At 37.3% G+C, this 17616-nt stretch overlaps 1 protein-coding gene across 1 annotated transcript in view; it reads left to right on the top strand.

Moving 5' to 3' along the window:
- Nucleotides 1-17616, top strand: part of CSMD1 (CUB and Sushi multiple domains 1) — a 1400820-nt gene that overhangs the window by 1229034 nt on the left and 154170 nt on the right. Inside the window, exon 37 of the mRNA XM_060136411.1 lies at nucleotides 5721-5825. Within this exon, the coding sequence (XP_059992394.1) occupies nucleotides 5721-5825 (105 nt within the window). The remainder of the gene's footprint in view (nucleotides 1-5720; nucleotides 5826-17616) is intronic.

The following is a 17616-nucleotide window of genomic DNA, read 5'->3' as shown; positions in this document are numbered from 1 at the left end:
GTGAAAGAGGAAGCCTTCCCTTGCAGAATCCAGACTAATCTAGGAGATGGAATTAGAGAATCACCATTTGGCAGCCATTAGGACAGCAAATGATTCACATTGGAACATCAGTGAATGCTCAAACTAGTGTGTGAGATTTTGGTGAGGAACAGAGAGCCACAGTCTCAGTGCGTCTCCCCACCTAGCCCTCATTCACTGCAAAGGACGAAAGAAGTAACTCAAGAGTCGAGAAGCCTGGCAGACACACCTTCCTCAGGCAGTCATGTTAAGATCTCCAGTATCAGGACACCTGCGCATTGGTGAACTGATAAACCTGCTCTCAAAACAAACAAACATATGAACAAAAAAGTTTGATTTGGCTTAGAATTGCAGTTGCTGTGGTGCATAAATACCCCCACCAGGGCTGATTTCAAACAACCAGCATGATGTCACTAAAAGCTGAGTTTGAGAGGAAGTGCCCTGAATTAGCCTCTGGAAGCGTCCCAAGGCACCTCACACCCCTGAGAGCCGGCAAATATGGTGACCTCTGAAGAATACAGCATCACATTTTGATATTCTTTCCAAAAATGCATCACCCTCTGAATCTAGTCAGAGAACGTCAGACATTCTCTTTGGAGGTTATGTTGCTAAAGAAAAATCATTTTATTAAATGCCTTCACCTTTTTTGGAGGACTGGTTTTGCAGTTTGGCTGCACTGAGACTTACGGCAGTGAAAACATCTGATTTATTACTGCACAGCAGCCCTGCATGTTTTGTTTTTTCTTTTTAAACTACTCACTCCCAATCTTTTGTAATGCCATTTTCTAAACTTATGTTCGAGTGTAGTCTCTGCTTAAATGAACATTGATATAATACTAAAATTGTGAGAACCCCCTATGTAAACAACAACAAATCCTTTCAGGCATGCATTTGATTAACTTATAAAATGTTAAAAATATTTCACATGAGTAGTTTTTATTAAGTTTTATCATGGTATAATTTGTAAAAATAATTTTTTTGAATTATAATTTTCTAAAATAAAAATTGATTTTGAAAAATATTTTACACACAAAAAGTGGCTTGTGTCTTTCAAAAGTATCAAGTTCATGAAAGGGAAAGAAAGACTAAGAAACTATTCCAGACAAAAAAAAAAAAACTGAAGGGAAGTAATCATGGATGGAGTACTTTTGCTGGAAAACCCATTATTGGCAGATTGTCGAAATTCCAGTGATTTCTGTAGAATACATGGTACTGTTGCATCTGTGTTAGTTTTTTTTGTTTTTGTTTTTGGGTTTTTTTTAGAACTGCTCTGTTTGAAGAAATGCACAATGAGTTTTTGCAAGAAGTGAGTCGTCATGTCTACAGTTTGCTCACAGAGGGTTTAGAATAAAATAATTTTACACACATATGTATTGTGGAAACATAGACATAGATATCATTATTATGTAATATATGGCCAGATAGTGGGTATATGAGCGTTTTCTGTACTATATTTGCAACTTTAAGCTAAAAATTATTTAAAATATTTTAAAAGGAGTCTTTTTTTAACTTTATATGGAAGAAATGACACATCAGCCATGAAATCTGAATATGTTTTAAAATGTTTAAAATATGCTTTACACTTTTTTGTTCCTATGATACTTTCAAAATATTTACAAAGGAGAATCTGAACCCATTTTAAAAGTTAGTTGTTGACTGAAAACAAACTAGAATGGGTAGTTGTTAGAGGTACTTATTTCCGGAAAAATGATTGACTGACTTCTTGAATAAATTCAATTTTTTAATTTTCGTTTTCTGTCTGGATAGCCATGTGTATGTAGGACTCACACTGTAAGCCATTTAAAATCATTTTGGGAAGTAGACAGCTTATAAATTTTAAGTGGATAAGGCAGAGCAAAATTCATACCAATTTGTAGCTGACAATTGGGATTGAGGGAAAGTAAATATCCATGTGCTGAGAGTGGAGTCTGCAGAGCTGTAATGCGATTTCTCAGCTTTCTGTGTGTGCGGTTCTGTCTAGGTCACAGTGAGACAATGCGATCAAAAGTATTCTGCCTGTGGCAATAGTTTTTAAAAAAATCTCTCAGTTGCTGGGCTTCCCTGGTGGCGCAGTGGTTGAGAGTCCGCCTGCTGATGCAGGGGACACAGGTTCGTGCCCCTGTCCGGGAAGATGCCACATGCTGCGGAGCAGCTGGGCGTGAGCCATGGCCGCTAAGCCTGCGCGTCCAGAGCCTGTGCTCCGCAACGGGAGAGGCCGCAACAGTGAGAGGCCCGCGTACTGCAAACATAAAAAAAAAAAAAAACAACTCCCAGTTGCATTTTGAACAGTGGGAATAAGCTTCTTCTGAGAGTCCCTTCTGAGCAGAGCCCTAAGCGGGAGCCCCCTGCAGGGGCGCGCGGGGCAGGACTCTCTGTGGCTGCAGCAGGTGCCGGCCGCCTAGCATCCTCCCAGCACCCCCAGCGCGCCTCATGCCACCTGGGGCATTGAGATCCAGCATCTTTTGTAGGAAAACAAATGACTATATATCATCACAGAAGTACAAACAGGACTGTCGTTCATGAATTTACTTGCTGCAATTAACAAGAACATTTAGAGGGGACGTGATAATCCACAAAGCACTGTCACACACACAGCACATGTATGACTCACATATAAGGGATGTACTATTATCTTTATTTTACAGAATTAGAACATATTCAAATGCTTTCAGTGACAGAACTGATTTGTGTCAGAGTCAGGAGTGGAAGCAGTTTTTCTGATTCCACTGTAACACAGTTAGGGAAGATAAACAAAAAGTCAAAAGTGTGTGTTGAGTACCTGTGTGTGGAAATGACTTGACTGGGGGCTGGAGGCTATTAAATACACTGATTATCTGAAGTTACAGGTAAAACCAGGCAGAAAGTAGTACAGGTGCTATAATTAAAACTTACCTGCTTAGATAACATTGTTCTTCCTGCAGACATTATCCAAATATACAGAAATAATACATGAGTGGGAGGACAGCAAACGTCATACAATTTGAAAAAAAATGGGTTAAAACTGGAGTTTTGGGTGGATGTCTCCTTCTTGTCTTGAGGTCACCCCACTTTGCAACATTCCCCTATCTGCACTCCATTAGCTATTAATTAGTTTCAAGGAATAATCTCTCTTTATATGTGTCTGCAGACCTGCAGGAATAGGCTTATGTTTCCCCCTCCATGACTGTGCAATTAAAAAAGTCTATGTATGTATGTATCTATCTATCTATCTTCATGCATCAAACCAAGGTCAGATAACAAAGGGGTTAAATCTGAAGACATTTTCTTTTCTTTTTTTTTTTTTTTTTTGCGGTAAGCGGGCCTCTCACTGTTGTGGCCTCTCCCATTGTGGAGCACAGGCTCCGGACGCGCAGGCTCAGCGGCCATGGCTCATGGGCCCAGCTGCTCCGCGGCATGTGGGATCTTCCCGGATCGGGGCACGAACCCGTGTCCCCTGCATCAGCAGGCGGACTCTCAACCACTGCGCCACCAGGAAGCCCTGAAGACATTTTCTAAATGTTTATCATTCAGCAAACACTTAGTTTGAGAAGAGTGGAGATTTTTGAATGAGTAGGAATAAGAAAGGCAAAATGGATAGAGGAGAGGGAAAGAGCATCCCAGACTACGATTATGGGAACACCTTGAACAGGAAAATGAATTGTGAAATAGAGTAGTGAGAAGCAGCTAGAAATGCAGGTAGTAGTTAGATCAGGCAGGGTCTTTAGGTCAAATCAAGGAGGCTGAAATTTTATCCTAAGATGACCAGGAATCTAGGAGAACTGTAACATGACATAATCATGTGTCCATCTTAAAAAGAGCTTTCAGACTCCTGAGTGGAGAATGAATTGGATTGAGACAACAGTAGATTCAGGAAACAAGTTAGGAGTGTGGTACTATCCCCTCATCCTGGTTAATAGCACTAGTGGCTTGTGCTGGGATGATGGTGGTCAAGATGGAGGGATGGAGTGAGTGAAACCAAGAAGGATGGAGGAGGCTGGCTCGTTAGGGTCTGACAGCTGCCTGTAGGGCAGCACAGGTCACGGAGAGGGAGGGGGCCTCTGATGGGAGGACTTCAGTGGGTGTTAACAGTGTGGATGGACGTGGGGACACAGGAGGTCACCCAGACTCTGCAGAGATGATTATGAGTTGAGTTGTGTTCTCATCATCTTCCAAGAGCCTTTGACAACCAAGTGATGGGACGGATGGCTGGAGTCCTTACCTGGAGTCATTGGTTTAATTACAGCTGTCGGAGGATGTTAGAATCATTTAAGCAGAGAGTGAAGGGTGACAAAGGATATTAACCTTGCAACATTCTTCATCTGTCTTGGATAATTATCAGTTTATTTCCTTGTTTTGTTATTTAAAGTTATATTTCTTTCTTTATACATTAGCATCATCTTCATCTAGTAATTTGCCTGCACCATGATGAGTTTTACCTGATGGGTATTTCCTTCACACATAGGAAGTGTGTACTTATTCAGAGAATGATTTGAATACAGTAGAATATCAAGCATGTACCCTTTTGGTAAAAAGGGATTTAAGCTGGCTGTTGTTTTCCCATATTATAATACATTCCGCCCACGTGTTTTACACTTCTGGCTGATGAACACATGCTTTTCCTCGGCACCTTGGGTACCCTGGCTTTTTTGTCACCCTGGTCCTCAGCATCACTAAATCTCCTGATTTGTCAGCTGCTATCAGGTAGGTTAGAACATTTTAATTAAACGAGGCATTATGTAAAATAAACCTGTATTTTCCTTTCCATGTGTGTTTCATTGAAATCATTTGCAGATCTCAGAAAGAAGATTATTCAGTACGAGTCACACAGGGATAGAGAAGAGAATATATAGTCAAAAGCAACCTCTTCTGGATAATATATTGCATCAGATCTACAGTCTAACTGCTTCCCCAACCTCCATATGACTTGCGTGTTGAGACTTTGTCCCCTCTTTGTTCGTGACAAGTAAAAAAAAAAAAAGCAAATGGTTATGTTGATAAAAGAAAACAATGTGAAGAGTCAAATGAATGGTGAAGCATAAAAATTTGTGTGTTTTCACTGATATGATAAAGGGATGTCACATCTACCTGAGGAGGGCAGAGAAAATGTGGAATTTCTTACTGGACCTGGAAGAAGAGAGTGGCTAAAAGTATAACCATCAAAGCCAATACTTGGGTTAAATATGTGGCGATCAGACAAGTTAAAGGGATCTGTAAACCTAAACAAATATCCTCAGTGACTTTTTTTGAAGTATAGTTGACTTACAATATTGTGTTAGTTTCAGGTGTGCAGCAAAGTGATTCTGTTAAATATGTATATATTTTCAGATGATTTTTCATTATAATCTGAAAATTATAAGTTATTATAAGTTATTACAAGTTAATGAATATACTCCCTGTGCTCTACAGTAAATCCTTGTGTTTATCTATTTTATATACAGCGGTGTGCATCTACTAATCCCAAACTCTTAATTTATCCCTCCCTGCCTCCCTCCCTCCCTCTCCCCTTAGGTAACCATGAGTTTGTTTTCTATGCCTGTGAGTCTATTTCTGTTTTGTAAATAGATTCATTTGTATTATATTTTAGATTTCACATATAAGTGATATCCTATAACATTTGTTTTTCTCTAACATATATCACTTAGTATGATATTCTTACTGATTTTATAATGCGAAGAGTGAACGCATGAGTGATGTTAAAGCTCAACCTGCATCACTTCTCACAGGTACCACCGTGCCCGCACTGCTCAACAGCACATCCAATCAGCTCTACCTGCATTTCCAGTCGGATATCAGCGTGGCAGCTGCTGGCTTCCACCTGGAATACAAAAGTAAGGCCACCTGTTTCTGCATCTGGCTTTCACTGGGATATTGAGTAATTTTCTTAAAGGGGAAATAGATCCCTGCCCTTATTACACAGTGAAATTTTATTCTAAAACTATGTTTGGAAGTTCCATGAACTTGGGTGTTACAAAACCGATCTCTATGAACTTTGTTGTTATTATGTTATATAATTTTGTGACAATTATAATATTTATAATACAGAAATTTATAATATAATTTATAATATATATTTATAATATAATATATAATTATAATATATTCTTATATTGAACTATATTTTTATTATATTATATATTATAATTATATTATGAAAGACAATAGGGAAATGAAGAATTTAGCATCTGGAATAATTAGATAAAACATCGACTATGCTTTCAGGTTGGTTGTGTTAAAAAAAAGTACAAAATAACCATTTGTAATATTACTAGTTTTCTTGTGAGTGATAGCAAATATTCATGTAAGTTTCCAAAAATGTAGAAAGTCATAATTTCCAAATAGATTATGGTCATAAGCCTTTTCTATTTCTAGTCTTAGAGGCTGGTAGAATCAGACTAGCAAAGAGCAGCCACTTTAGTGCCTGCCTTGGTGTATTATTCATTTTAATTGGAAGAAGGTAATGCAAAGTAGATGCTAACCTTTTAAAAATGGATGTGAGACTGAGTTAATAGTCTGATAAATGGGATGACAAAGGTCAAATTCACAAATCTTCTTTGGCGTTTGATTATGCAGGTAAACCTTGTAAAAGTGAAATAAGAATTTCCAATGAGAGTAAAGTTTATTTTAGGACATGTTTTCAAGCACTAAAAATGCTTAATGTTGATATTCATCTCCTTTAATAAGCAGTTGCAAATAAGCAAATACATGGATAAGCTTTAATAAGTGATCCTTTGAATTGAAATAAACAGTTTGCTGGGATGTAAATGCATGCATGTTTTGGAAAGGCCAGGTTTCCAGCTGATGATAAATATTCTGAACCAGACACAAACCACAGGGCTGTTTCGCATTCCAGTTAAATTTCCCTACTTATTACAGGCATTTGTATGCAAGTTTATTCCAATTTATTTGAATAGGACTACTTTAGTGACAGCGTAAAATGATACTATGGATGCTATTTATGTAGGATATGTCTGGAAAAATCTGCTACTTTGATACATTTTGTGAACATCTGTAGATACGAAACTATAAACCTTATTTATGATAGTGTTAATAAATTCACTAATATTTTTAGCAGTGTTAGAATTGATGAATGTGCTTATTTCTTCCTCTCAAAGTTATCTTGTGGCTTCTGGCTCTTCACTCACTCCTTATAGAAAGAGGTGCTAGTAAAATAATTAGTCTACAATTACTGTGTACGATTATCTGTGTACTCACACAGACTTCAGCTCCAACAATATAGTAATTACCTACATTTCACTTTATTCTCAGCTGATAAAATTCATTAAAAGAGAGACGAACATATTTCTTACTGAAATTAATCTTGTTCAAGAATCTTAAGGCCTTGTTTCATTACTTAATGTATTTATTTTTTACTTGGCCACACGGAATGCTGCGTTTTCATTTGTGATTTTCTTTTCTGAGTGGTTGTTTTTGGACGCTGACAGCATTCTGAGGGTCATGGCATTACCTTCCATGTACTTAGAGGCAGTCATTTCTCTGTTCTAATTCTTTGTGTCCGTTTAAAATTTGGATTATAAAAAACGTTGGTAGAATTAATCTTATTAAGGTGAACACTAAACAGCAGGAGGACTGTTGAAGTAAGTTTTCAAAAGATTATCTAATATTCTTAATCTGTTAACATATTTTTGCATCAAGCTTAAAATGTGTATTGCCAGTCCACATGTCTCTAAATTCAGACTTTTTGCTACAATATATATCCAGGTAATAATAGTAAAAACAACAACAAGCACATGTTTATGCCTGGTCCTGCCCTAAATGTGTTACGGGTGCTTACTCTTTTGTCCTCAAAAAACACCATTTTTGAGGTATGCTCAGTTTTTAAAGGAGAAGGAACAGAACCTAGCATGTGTTCAGCCTGCCCAGGTCAGAGTTAGGCTGCTAACGACTTACAGAATGAACACAGGTAGACGTAGATGTGTTTCATCACAAATGCAGTTTACTGAGCACCTGTCCAAATATCCCAACTGTCCAATCAGAAAGAGCACACAGACTGCCCTTCTTTACAGGTGGTGACACCACCTGTCACTAGTAGCTGAATGGCATGTGGAAGATAAAGAAGCTTGGGAGTCAGTCTTGGAGATCCAGTTCTAGATCCAGCTCTGGCCCTAAAACCTGCGCTGTATGGCAAGTCCACGCCTGCTTCCATCTGAGGAGTCTGAGTTTTCGCATATGGAGGTGAAGGCTAGGCCCTGTTAATTGTAACGGTCCATAATTCCAAACGAGCACTGATAGGAACTTCTCAAACAAAAAACAAACACTTTATCTGAAGGGATGAGTTGTAAAATATTAATGATAGCGAAAGTGATTCCCAGGAGGTCCGGTGTGGTATGTGTGATCTAAATTCTCTGTGATCTTATATGATCCAGCTAAAAGGTCAAAAGACCAGCATCTTTGAATGCTTCATACAAGCCTGTAGCCATCTAGCCAGCTTTTATATTATTTGACTTGACTGGAAATTTGAGTTAGGCAGCAGAAGGATACAAGCTTCACGCTTGCTCTGAGCTCCGAGCTGAAGAAAAAGAACCAAACGGAAACTTTAAATTTCTGGGAACTTTAAATTATAGATATGGGAACAATGATGATGTTGGTTTATATTGGAAAATACAAAATCTGACCTTGAGGTGTATAGCATGGAACCTGCTCCTGGGGAAAAATATGGCAGTAACTGTTCTTGGATTCAACATGAAACAATATATACAGTCTTGCCTCAGTATCTGTGGGGCATTGGCTCCAGGAGCCAGCCCCCCCGCCACCGTCTCCCCTCATGGATACCAGAATCCACAGGTTCTCTGGTCCCTTAAATGAAATGCTGTCGCATTTACACCTAACCTATGCACATTCTCTCATATACTTTAAATCATCTCTGGATTACTTATAATAACTAATATGATGAAAATGCTACATAAATAGTTGTAAATAGAAAGGAAATACTATGTAAATTGTTGCCAACCTGCGTCAAATTCAAGTTTTGCTTTTTGGAACTTTCTGGAATGTGTTTGTTCAAAAATTTTTGAACCATGGTTGGTTGAATCAACAGATTCAGAACCCATGGTTACAGAGGCCAATTGTATATGTAAATATTTATAAACAAGTTTATTTCAGTGGAATTTGGTGGGAGGAGGACAAATAAGAGTAAACACATGAGCCCTGTTGGAGTGTTTGTACTGATCCTATTTGTATCTTGTTGATTTTTTCCCTCTTTTCCTGACAGCTTTTGGTTTAACTGAGTCTTTTTATTGCTCCAGTTTATCTCCACTATGGACTTACTAGATAAACTCTTAAAAATGTTAATGGTCTCCCTAGACAAGTTTAAAATATGCATCTTTAATATAACACAGCTTACCTGCAAAGAATATTATGTCACTTAATAGGTAATGAAACTTACAAGCATGTACTTCTAATTTCCTCTTTCCATCCTTTATGTTAATATTGTCTTACATATTATTTTTACATGTTATAAAGCCCACAAAATATTTTTACTGTTTTTGCTTTAGATATTGATCTTTCACAGTGGATAAAAATAAGAAAACTAAATATTTTATATTTACCTGTTTTTAGCATCTTTGGAGCTCTTTATTTCTTTGGGTGAATCCAAGTTTCTGTCTAAAATTTTTCTGTCTGAAGAACTCCTTTTGACTCTTCTTCTAGTGCAGGTCTGCAGACAAAGAATTCTCCCAGATTTTGTTTTTCTGAAAGTCATCATTTTACCTTCGTTTTTGAAAGATATTTTGGCTGGGTGTAGAAATCGGGGTTGAAAGTTCTTTTCAGTATGTTAAAAATGCCACCTCATTGTCTTCTTATTTCATAGTTTGTGATGAAAAGTAAGCTGTATTTCTTAATGGCTATGCATTTGTCCCTGTTCTCTGGCTTCCTTTAAGAATTTTTCTTTATTTTCATCAGGTAGACTATAGTATGTCTAGATGGATTTGTGTGTGTGTGTGTGTGTGTGTGTGTGTGTGTGTGTGTGTGTGTGTGTGTGCGTGCACACGCATGCTCTTGATATTCATCCTGTTTAGGGTAAACTTATATTCTTGGATCTAAGGTTTGATGTCTTTTATTATTTATGAAAAATTGTTGACCATTATCATTACAAATATTTCTTTTCCCCAATTCTCTTTTCCTGTTTCTTTTGGGACTCTAATTACATGTGTGTTAGGCCTGTTGATATTGTATCACAGTTCTTGTTCCTCAGTTCTGTTTTGTTCACACTTTCTCTTTGTGTTCCAGTTTATGTAGTTGCTGTTAACCTTTGATTCTCTGAATCTTTCCTCAGCTGTGTTAAGTCTGCTAATGAGTCTATTGAGATAATTCTTCATCTCTGATATTGTGTTTTGCCCCTTGAATTTCCACTTCTTTCTTTCTGTTTTTGTTTTCTTTTTGCGGTATGCGGGCCTCTCACTGTCGTGGCCTCTCCCGTTGCGGAGCACAGGCTCCGGACGCGCAGGCTCAGCGGCCATGGCTCATGGGCCCAGCTGCTCCGCGGCATGCGGGATCCTCCCGGACCAGGGCACGAACCCGTGTCCCCCGCATCGGCAGGCGGACTCCCAACCACTGCGCCACCAGGGAAGCCCTCCACTTCTTTCTTATAATTATTGTCTCTCATCAATAATTACTCCATCTCTTCATGCATGCTATCTTTTCCACTAGATCTTTTAACATATTTTTTATATTTAATATCCCTGTCTTATATTTCCACTATATGAGTATGCAGAGTCTGGTTACTTACTTCATCTCTAGGCAAAGGGTTGTTATTTCTTGAATATTTTATTAAAGGTGGACACCACGAGTAGAACCATAGAGATTGTGGTTAATATTTGTGCCTGGGAATGGGCACCACTTTTGTTAGCCTGTTGAGTCAGGAGGTACACTGGATTTGAGTTCCGTTGTCGCTATGGTTACTTTCAGAGCATCAAATTCCTCAGTGGTGAGCTGGCACTGCCAAGTGCCTAATTGGGGGCTTTTTCTCAGCATCGTTACTCCACTCTGAGCTGTCAGTCCTCCCTAAACACCTTTTCAAAAGAGGTGGCATCTGCCCCAGTAGTAGACGCTGTTGCTTGTCGCTCAATGTTAAGCTTACACTGGAGTCAGAGTTGCTCTGTGATTCTCTTCCAGCCTAAGTCAAACCTTGAGAGTCTGCACAGAGTGGGGTGGGGTGTTCTCAGCATTCTTGACCCCCTCCCAAGGTCGTCAGGGTCTACCTGTAGTTGGCCTTTGAGGAGCGTTTGCCGAGTGTCCCCTAGGGCTAGAAGACCATGGTCTTGGTGCTGATGTAGCGTCTTAAGCTCATACTGGCTTTCCTGCCACACCCTACATGTAGACTTTCTTTTTCTGTACACCTTTCTCCAAGCTGCAGTGCCCCTTTCCCTGTGCCCTGGAGGGAACAGGTTTTGCTGCTCCTCTCCCAGTGGCTTAACACTTTAGTTTCCTAAAAGTGAAAGGGTTCGGGAAGTGCATCGGGTGTCATGCCCCTCTCCACAGAAACATTGATATTTGGTGGTGGTAAGGGAGAGGCTCACTCCAGGCTCCTACCATGCCCCCAGTATCTCTCTTAATTAGTCAATGGAGGCATGTGGAAGGAAGGACAGACTCCCTTCTGTCTGGGGCCCTGAGCTACTGGAGACCCATGCTCAGGTACTAGCCACTTGCTAAAACGTTAGCTGATGTGTCATTGCCTATGTGTGAGTTGGTCCTTTCTCTCCTGTGATCTGTCACAGTGACAGTTTGTGTGTCCTCCCTCTCCTTGAAGGCACTAATCCTTTGGAACCGATGTCACCTGGGTACCTGAAACCTCAGCTCCCTGATGAGTTCAAGAAAGGTTATGATTTTATAGTTCAGACTTTTCTCATTGTTAAAGTGGGAGTGAGGTTATATTTTACACATTTCTATATCCCAAGTAGAAGTAGAAGTCTTTTTATGGGTTTTAAAATTGCTCTAGTTCAAGGCTAGATGAATACTAAAATTATTTATTTAGATTAACCATAGAGAAACTTTTCTTGAATGTCCAGTTTTTAAACAAAATTATCTATCCAACTACCTATAACTATTATCTATCTATCTAGTACACGTAACTTTAAAGTAGTGACATAGGTTTCTTCATAACTGTGAACAAATTCAGAGATATTTACAGATAAATTATATAGAATTAAATGTAATATATATTTACATTACAAATACATTATTAGCAGAATAAACCCATCTAGTTGAGACAATCTTCCTTTAGAGGTTGCTTGAAATAGAAACTATTTATCTCGATTTTTACACACAGCAGTGCTTGTTTAATAGTCACACTTTACATGCCTAAAACCTTCTTTATTAAATTAGACTGGTACTGTGCCTGAGCTTACACATAGATCTGTCTTGCTATGTTGGAAGATACTTAATTTCTGGGTCTGCAGGGAACCATGTAAGACCTAATCGAATGACATCTATGCCAGATTAATGTCATAAACCCAATGAGTGTGTTTGACCTCAAGTGAAAGGCTTCTGCAATTATTCAAACCTATTTAATGCTGATATATGGCACTGAGTCCAAACAGCACCAACATAATTCTATATATGAAAGTTTTTTTTATTTCACTGTCTTTTTCGAGACCTTTTTCCTCTCACACTCACTACTGGGAAACCCATTGGAGTTAACAAAATATTTCTAGAGTCTATGAGATATGACATTTGACCCCTGGAAGGCAAGTGAAATAGAGAAGCTACTGTGCAGTGTGAATTTTAATGTCCTACAAAGCAGAAAGTTAGCTTTCTACTCTAAACAGTAGCTCAGCAGAGGACATGGTCTGATGTGGAAGCCATTCTCCCATGTCTAATACTCTGGCCCTTTGATACAGAACATTATACAGATGGGTCAGAGCCTGGAAGATGTAAGCTATGGCCATGACAGCCTCGTGTAAGAGAGAGAAAGAGACAATAATTTTTTTTTTATAAAAAGACAATAATATTGCAGTAACACATTTACAATATATTTATTCTGAAAAAGAGGAGTTTGAATTAGTGATTTGTAGTTATTATGAAAAAACAAAAATTTCAGAGAAAAGTAAATATAGTAACTCTTTCATTGTTTGAAATGAATGCTTATCCTTTACAAGGTAGAATCAAATGGAGATTTTTTTCACATTTTAGCATGCTTGCAAGTTCGGTGTATTAATTGTCGTTAGTTAAAATGATTATTATAAAATAAATATAAAGTATTTTACTATTATCAGACTTAAATTTTTTCTCAAATATTATTTGACCTAGAGCTGACTGTAATATAGTAGTAATATTTCAAGTACAAGTTCAAAACTTATTATACATGATTAAGTCCTTCTCATATGTATTTAATTTGTAGTTATGTATATAATGAAAAATAATATTATATAGCATTATATAGCATGAATTTTATAAGATCTCATTCAAACGATAAATACTCAGGTGAATGAGAAATAGATTAGAAAAAAAGATAACCTGTCCGTTCTTCAAGTATTTGGTGCAACTTAAAAATAAGTATACAACAAAGAAATTATTAAAATAAAGAAAATTTTAAAAGGCAACTAAAGAGAAAGATATAAATATACTAGCCCCCTATATTAAAATAATTGGTATTGCTAAGCACTAAATTTAGCTTTAAATTTCTGGCAATAAAAGCAAAAAAAGGAAATAGAATTTATTTAATTATCTTTAGAAAAAAGAAAATGCAGTAATTAAAAGAGATAAGTTCCTTGCTTGTCTGTATTCTAAAAAGTACTTTAAAATTGAAGTTGTATTCAAAAAAGGTTTTCTAGAAAATTCAGAAGTGAACCTTATATGACAATCATGTGTCAGTTTTTGATATAATGGTGAGAACATAGTATAGTGAACTGCATTAATTCCTGCAGGGGTCTGAGCTGATGGTCACCAGAATATTATCACTATAAAGCTATGTTTATTATGGATGTGCTTTTAAAATACTTGCATTCTGTTTGTTTTCAGTGATCAAATAAGTACTACATTTCATTTCCTTTGTGGACTCATTTCAAAACAGGCACTCAGAAGGAAGTATGTAATGAGGATTAAAATTCTGGAAAATGCCTTAAGTTTTTGAAATGAAAAGTACTACACATTTTTAGTGAGATGTTATCATAGTTGAATACTGACAGCTTGAAATAGCCTTCTACAATTACAGTAATCCTTATAAATGCATGCAAATTATTAATCCTTATAATGCATTTATTAATCCTTATAAATGCATGCAAATCCTTATAATGCATGTTTTAATGACACTTTAATACTATATTAATAATACTAATAAGGTTTCTCAACTTGAATGGCGGGCATGAGTAAAACTCACAGGAAGTGAAAGGTTGGATAAGATAACACCTCATATACCCCTGGGTGCATTTATGGAGATTTTATCTTGTGCATCCACGGAAGACAGTGCTGTACCTCCACCAGAGTGGGCATCCTGTAAACCGTGTCCATTCAAGGGTGTAATAAAGTTATCTTCATGTATTTAACTCTATATCAATCATTTGTTGATCCGTAAAATTTATCTAAGTGCTTTTATTTCAAAGAATCTCCTGAGACCCTTTCAACTCCTACCTCCTATTAAAATTGCTTTCATTAACATCAATTGATAATTCATGTCTTCCTCATTTCATACCAAGTTCTGATTGCACCAAGGACCATGGAAGAGTTTAAAGTCTTGTATATCTTGACTTCTACCTAATGTCAGAATGTTCCAGAGACCCTTCTAGTAATGTGAAGTCTCTCTTACATGACTGTTCTGGGCATTCAGTAGTAACAGAACTTTGTTTGGTGGGTAACAAGAGAACCCCAGATTTATTTGGGGTTGAATGTAATACACACAAAAAACTGGTAACTGATTAAAACTTTTCTCCTAACAGTGATGTTTTGGCATTTTAACAAGTATTAAATTTAAGGGAAAGGTGCAATATAAACTACTTAATCCCTGGGTTCTTTAGTTGACTCTCTTCTAAAATAAAGGGATTGGAGTACAGTTTTCCTGTTGTCCTTTGATAGTCTTTGGAATTTCAGGCATTAATGGATTTGGGACGGGGAAGGGTGGAGTGTACAGAACTGACGCTTAATCCTAAACTCTTCGGACCATCACCTACTGTCCCTGCCACTGATTTAAGAGGTGGGTCCCAACATTAACTCTGTATTTATCAGCTAGTCTCTGGTTGCTGCTTGAGAGGATCGTCAATCATTAAAGAAATTCTGCTGCTACTCACTCTGCCCATTACTCAGAGAGTTGCCCACATGAAAAGGAGTTTGGTTTCAGATTATCAGTTGTCACTTGGTGCATCCACCCTTGTAACTCATTTGAGACTCATCTCCTCTTGGTGATGATTGCCCCCTCATCCCTGTCCCCCGAAACTAAATTGTGGATGTCGCTGCATTCATCCCCATTTATTGGAGCATCTGTTATATGCCTACTCTAGCCTCTAGCCTCCATAGACAGAATCATGATGAGACAACCATACATGGTCTCTGCTTATGCAGAATTTATATTCTAGTGGTGGGGGCATAATATATAAGGAAACACCATGATGGTTATAGATTGTTTTAAGCACCTTGAAGCAAATAAGCAGTATTCTGAGGTGCAAAGTAACTGTGGAGCTCTGTTTTTCATTGACAATATTTATTGAAGGAAGGATGAAACAATGGACATTATTCAACCACAAAAAGACTTAAGAGAAATGCATTGTAGTCAAAGGAAACTATCAAGGGGTACCCCAGGTAGAAAGGCACCTATTGTACTCATGAAGCCGAAAAAAAAAAAAATGTCTAGACTAGAGGGAACCTTGTGGACAGTCAGAAGAGAGGCAGGAAGCAAAATTGAAAGAGTGAGCCAGAGAGAGAATGTTCCCCACCTTGTAGCCCAGGATTTTATCCTGAGAACAGTTGGAAGACATTGAACAGTTTCCATCAGGGAAGTAACGTCATCTGATTTATCCTTCAACCAGATCAATTAGGTTGTTGAGTAGAGACCCACTTGGACAGTGACAAGAGAGGGGGTATCCTCATCAGATAAACAGATGTTGCAGTTGTCAACAGGCTCAGAGGAAGCTTAGTTCTGTGGCTCAGAGGAGGTGGGATGCAGGAGAAACAAGGATGTGAGATGCACATGGTAGGTAGAACTGACAGGTCTGCTGATGGATGCAGAGTGTGGACAAGGACGAAGTAAGAAGGCCCATGGGTTTGGGCATCCTTACTAATGATAGGTCTGTTCAGAATTGTTATTTCTTCATGATACTTGGTAGGTTGTATATTTCTTGGGATTTATCCATTTCTTCTAGGTTATCCATTTCATTGGTGTATAAGTGTTCATAGTTTTTTAAAATGCCTTTAATTTCTAAATTTAATTATTTGAGTCTTTTAAAACTTTTTTCTCAGTCTATCTAAGGGTTTGTTGATTTTGTTGATATTTTAAAAAAATACTTTTGGTCTTGTTGATGTTTTCCATTGTTTCATATTCTCTATTTTATTGACTTCTCCTCTAATCTTTATTATTTTCTTCCTTATGCTAACTTTTGGTTTAGTTTGTTCTTTTTCTAGTTCCTTGAGGTATAAAGTTAGGTTGTTTATTTGAGATCATTTTTCTTCTATAATGTAAGCATTAACAGCTATAAACTTCCCTTTTAGTACTGCTTTTACTGCATCCTGTAAGTTTTTATATGTTGTGTTTTTGTTTTCATGTCTCCAGATATTTGCTAAATTCTCTTGTGATTTGTTCCTTGACCTGTTGGTTGAGTTTAAGATTGAGTTCTTTAATTTCCATCTATTTGTGGATTTTCCTTTTTTCCCTCTGCTATTGATTTCTTGTTTCATTCTAAAGTGATTCATGAAAATACTCTGTGTGATTTCAGTTTTTTAAAATTTGTTTAGACGTGTTTTGTGGCCTAACATGTGGCCTATCTTGGAGAATGTTCCATGTACACCAGAGAAGAATATGTGTTCTGCTTTTTTGGGTGGAGTATTCTGTATATATCTCTTAGGTCTAAATGGGCTTTAGTGTTGTTCAAGTCTTCTGTCCCTTATCTTCTATCTGGCTGTTCTATCCATAACTGAAAGTGGGATATTGAAGGTTCATACTGTTCTTGTGTTTGTGTCTATTTCTCCCTTCAGGTCTGTCAGTGTTTGCTTCACTTATTTGGCAGTTCCAGTGTCAGGTGCATATATATTTATTATTGTTATATCTCCTTGGTGAATTGACCCTTTTATTATTATATATATAATGTCCTTCTTTGTCTCTTGTGACAGTTTTTGTTTTAACATCTATTCTAAGTATGGCCATCCCTGATGTCTTTAGGTTCCTTTTTGCATGAAATATCTTTTTCAATCCTTTCACTTTTAGACTACGTGTGTACTTAGATCTAAAATGAGTAAATGGTAGATAGCAAATGCCTGGAACTTTTTTTTAATCCATTCTGCCAATCTGTGTCTTTGTTTTCTGTATGTCTTTTAGCATTTTTGTCTCTATTTTCCTCTTACTCCATTTTTTTTTGTCTCATTGATTTTTTTGTAGTGACATAACTTCTCTTTGTATTAAATAAATGTTTTCATTGTGGTTACAACTGCAATTACATAAAACGTCTTAAAGTTATAACAATC

The sequence above is a fragment of the Lagenorhynchus albirostris genome, chromosome 21 (genome assembly GCF_949774975.1).
Source record: "Lagenorhynchus albirostris chromosome 21, mLagAlb1.1, whole genome shotgun sequence".
Lineage (NCBI taxonomy): Eukaryota > Metazoa > Chordata > Mammalia > Artiodactyla > Delphinidae > Lagenorhynchus > Lagenorhynchus albirostris.
The sequence above is the reverse complement of the archived record's forward strand: the minus strand, read 5'-3'. Positions and strand labels throughout refer to the sequence as shown.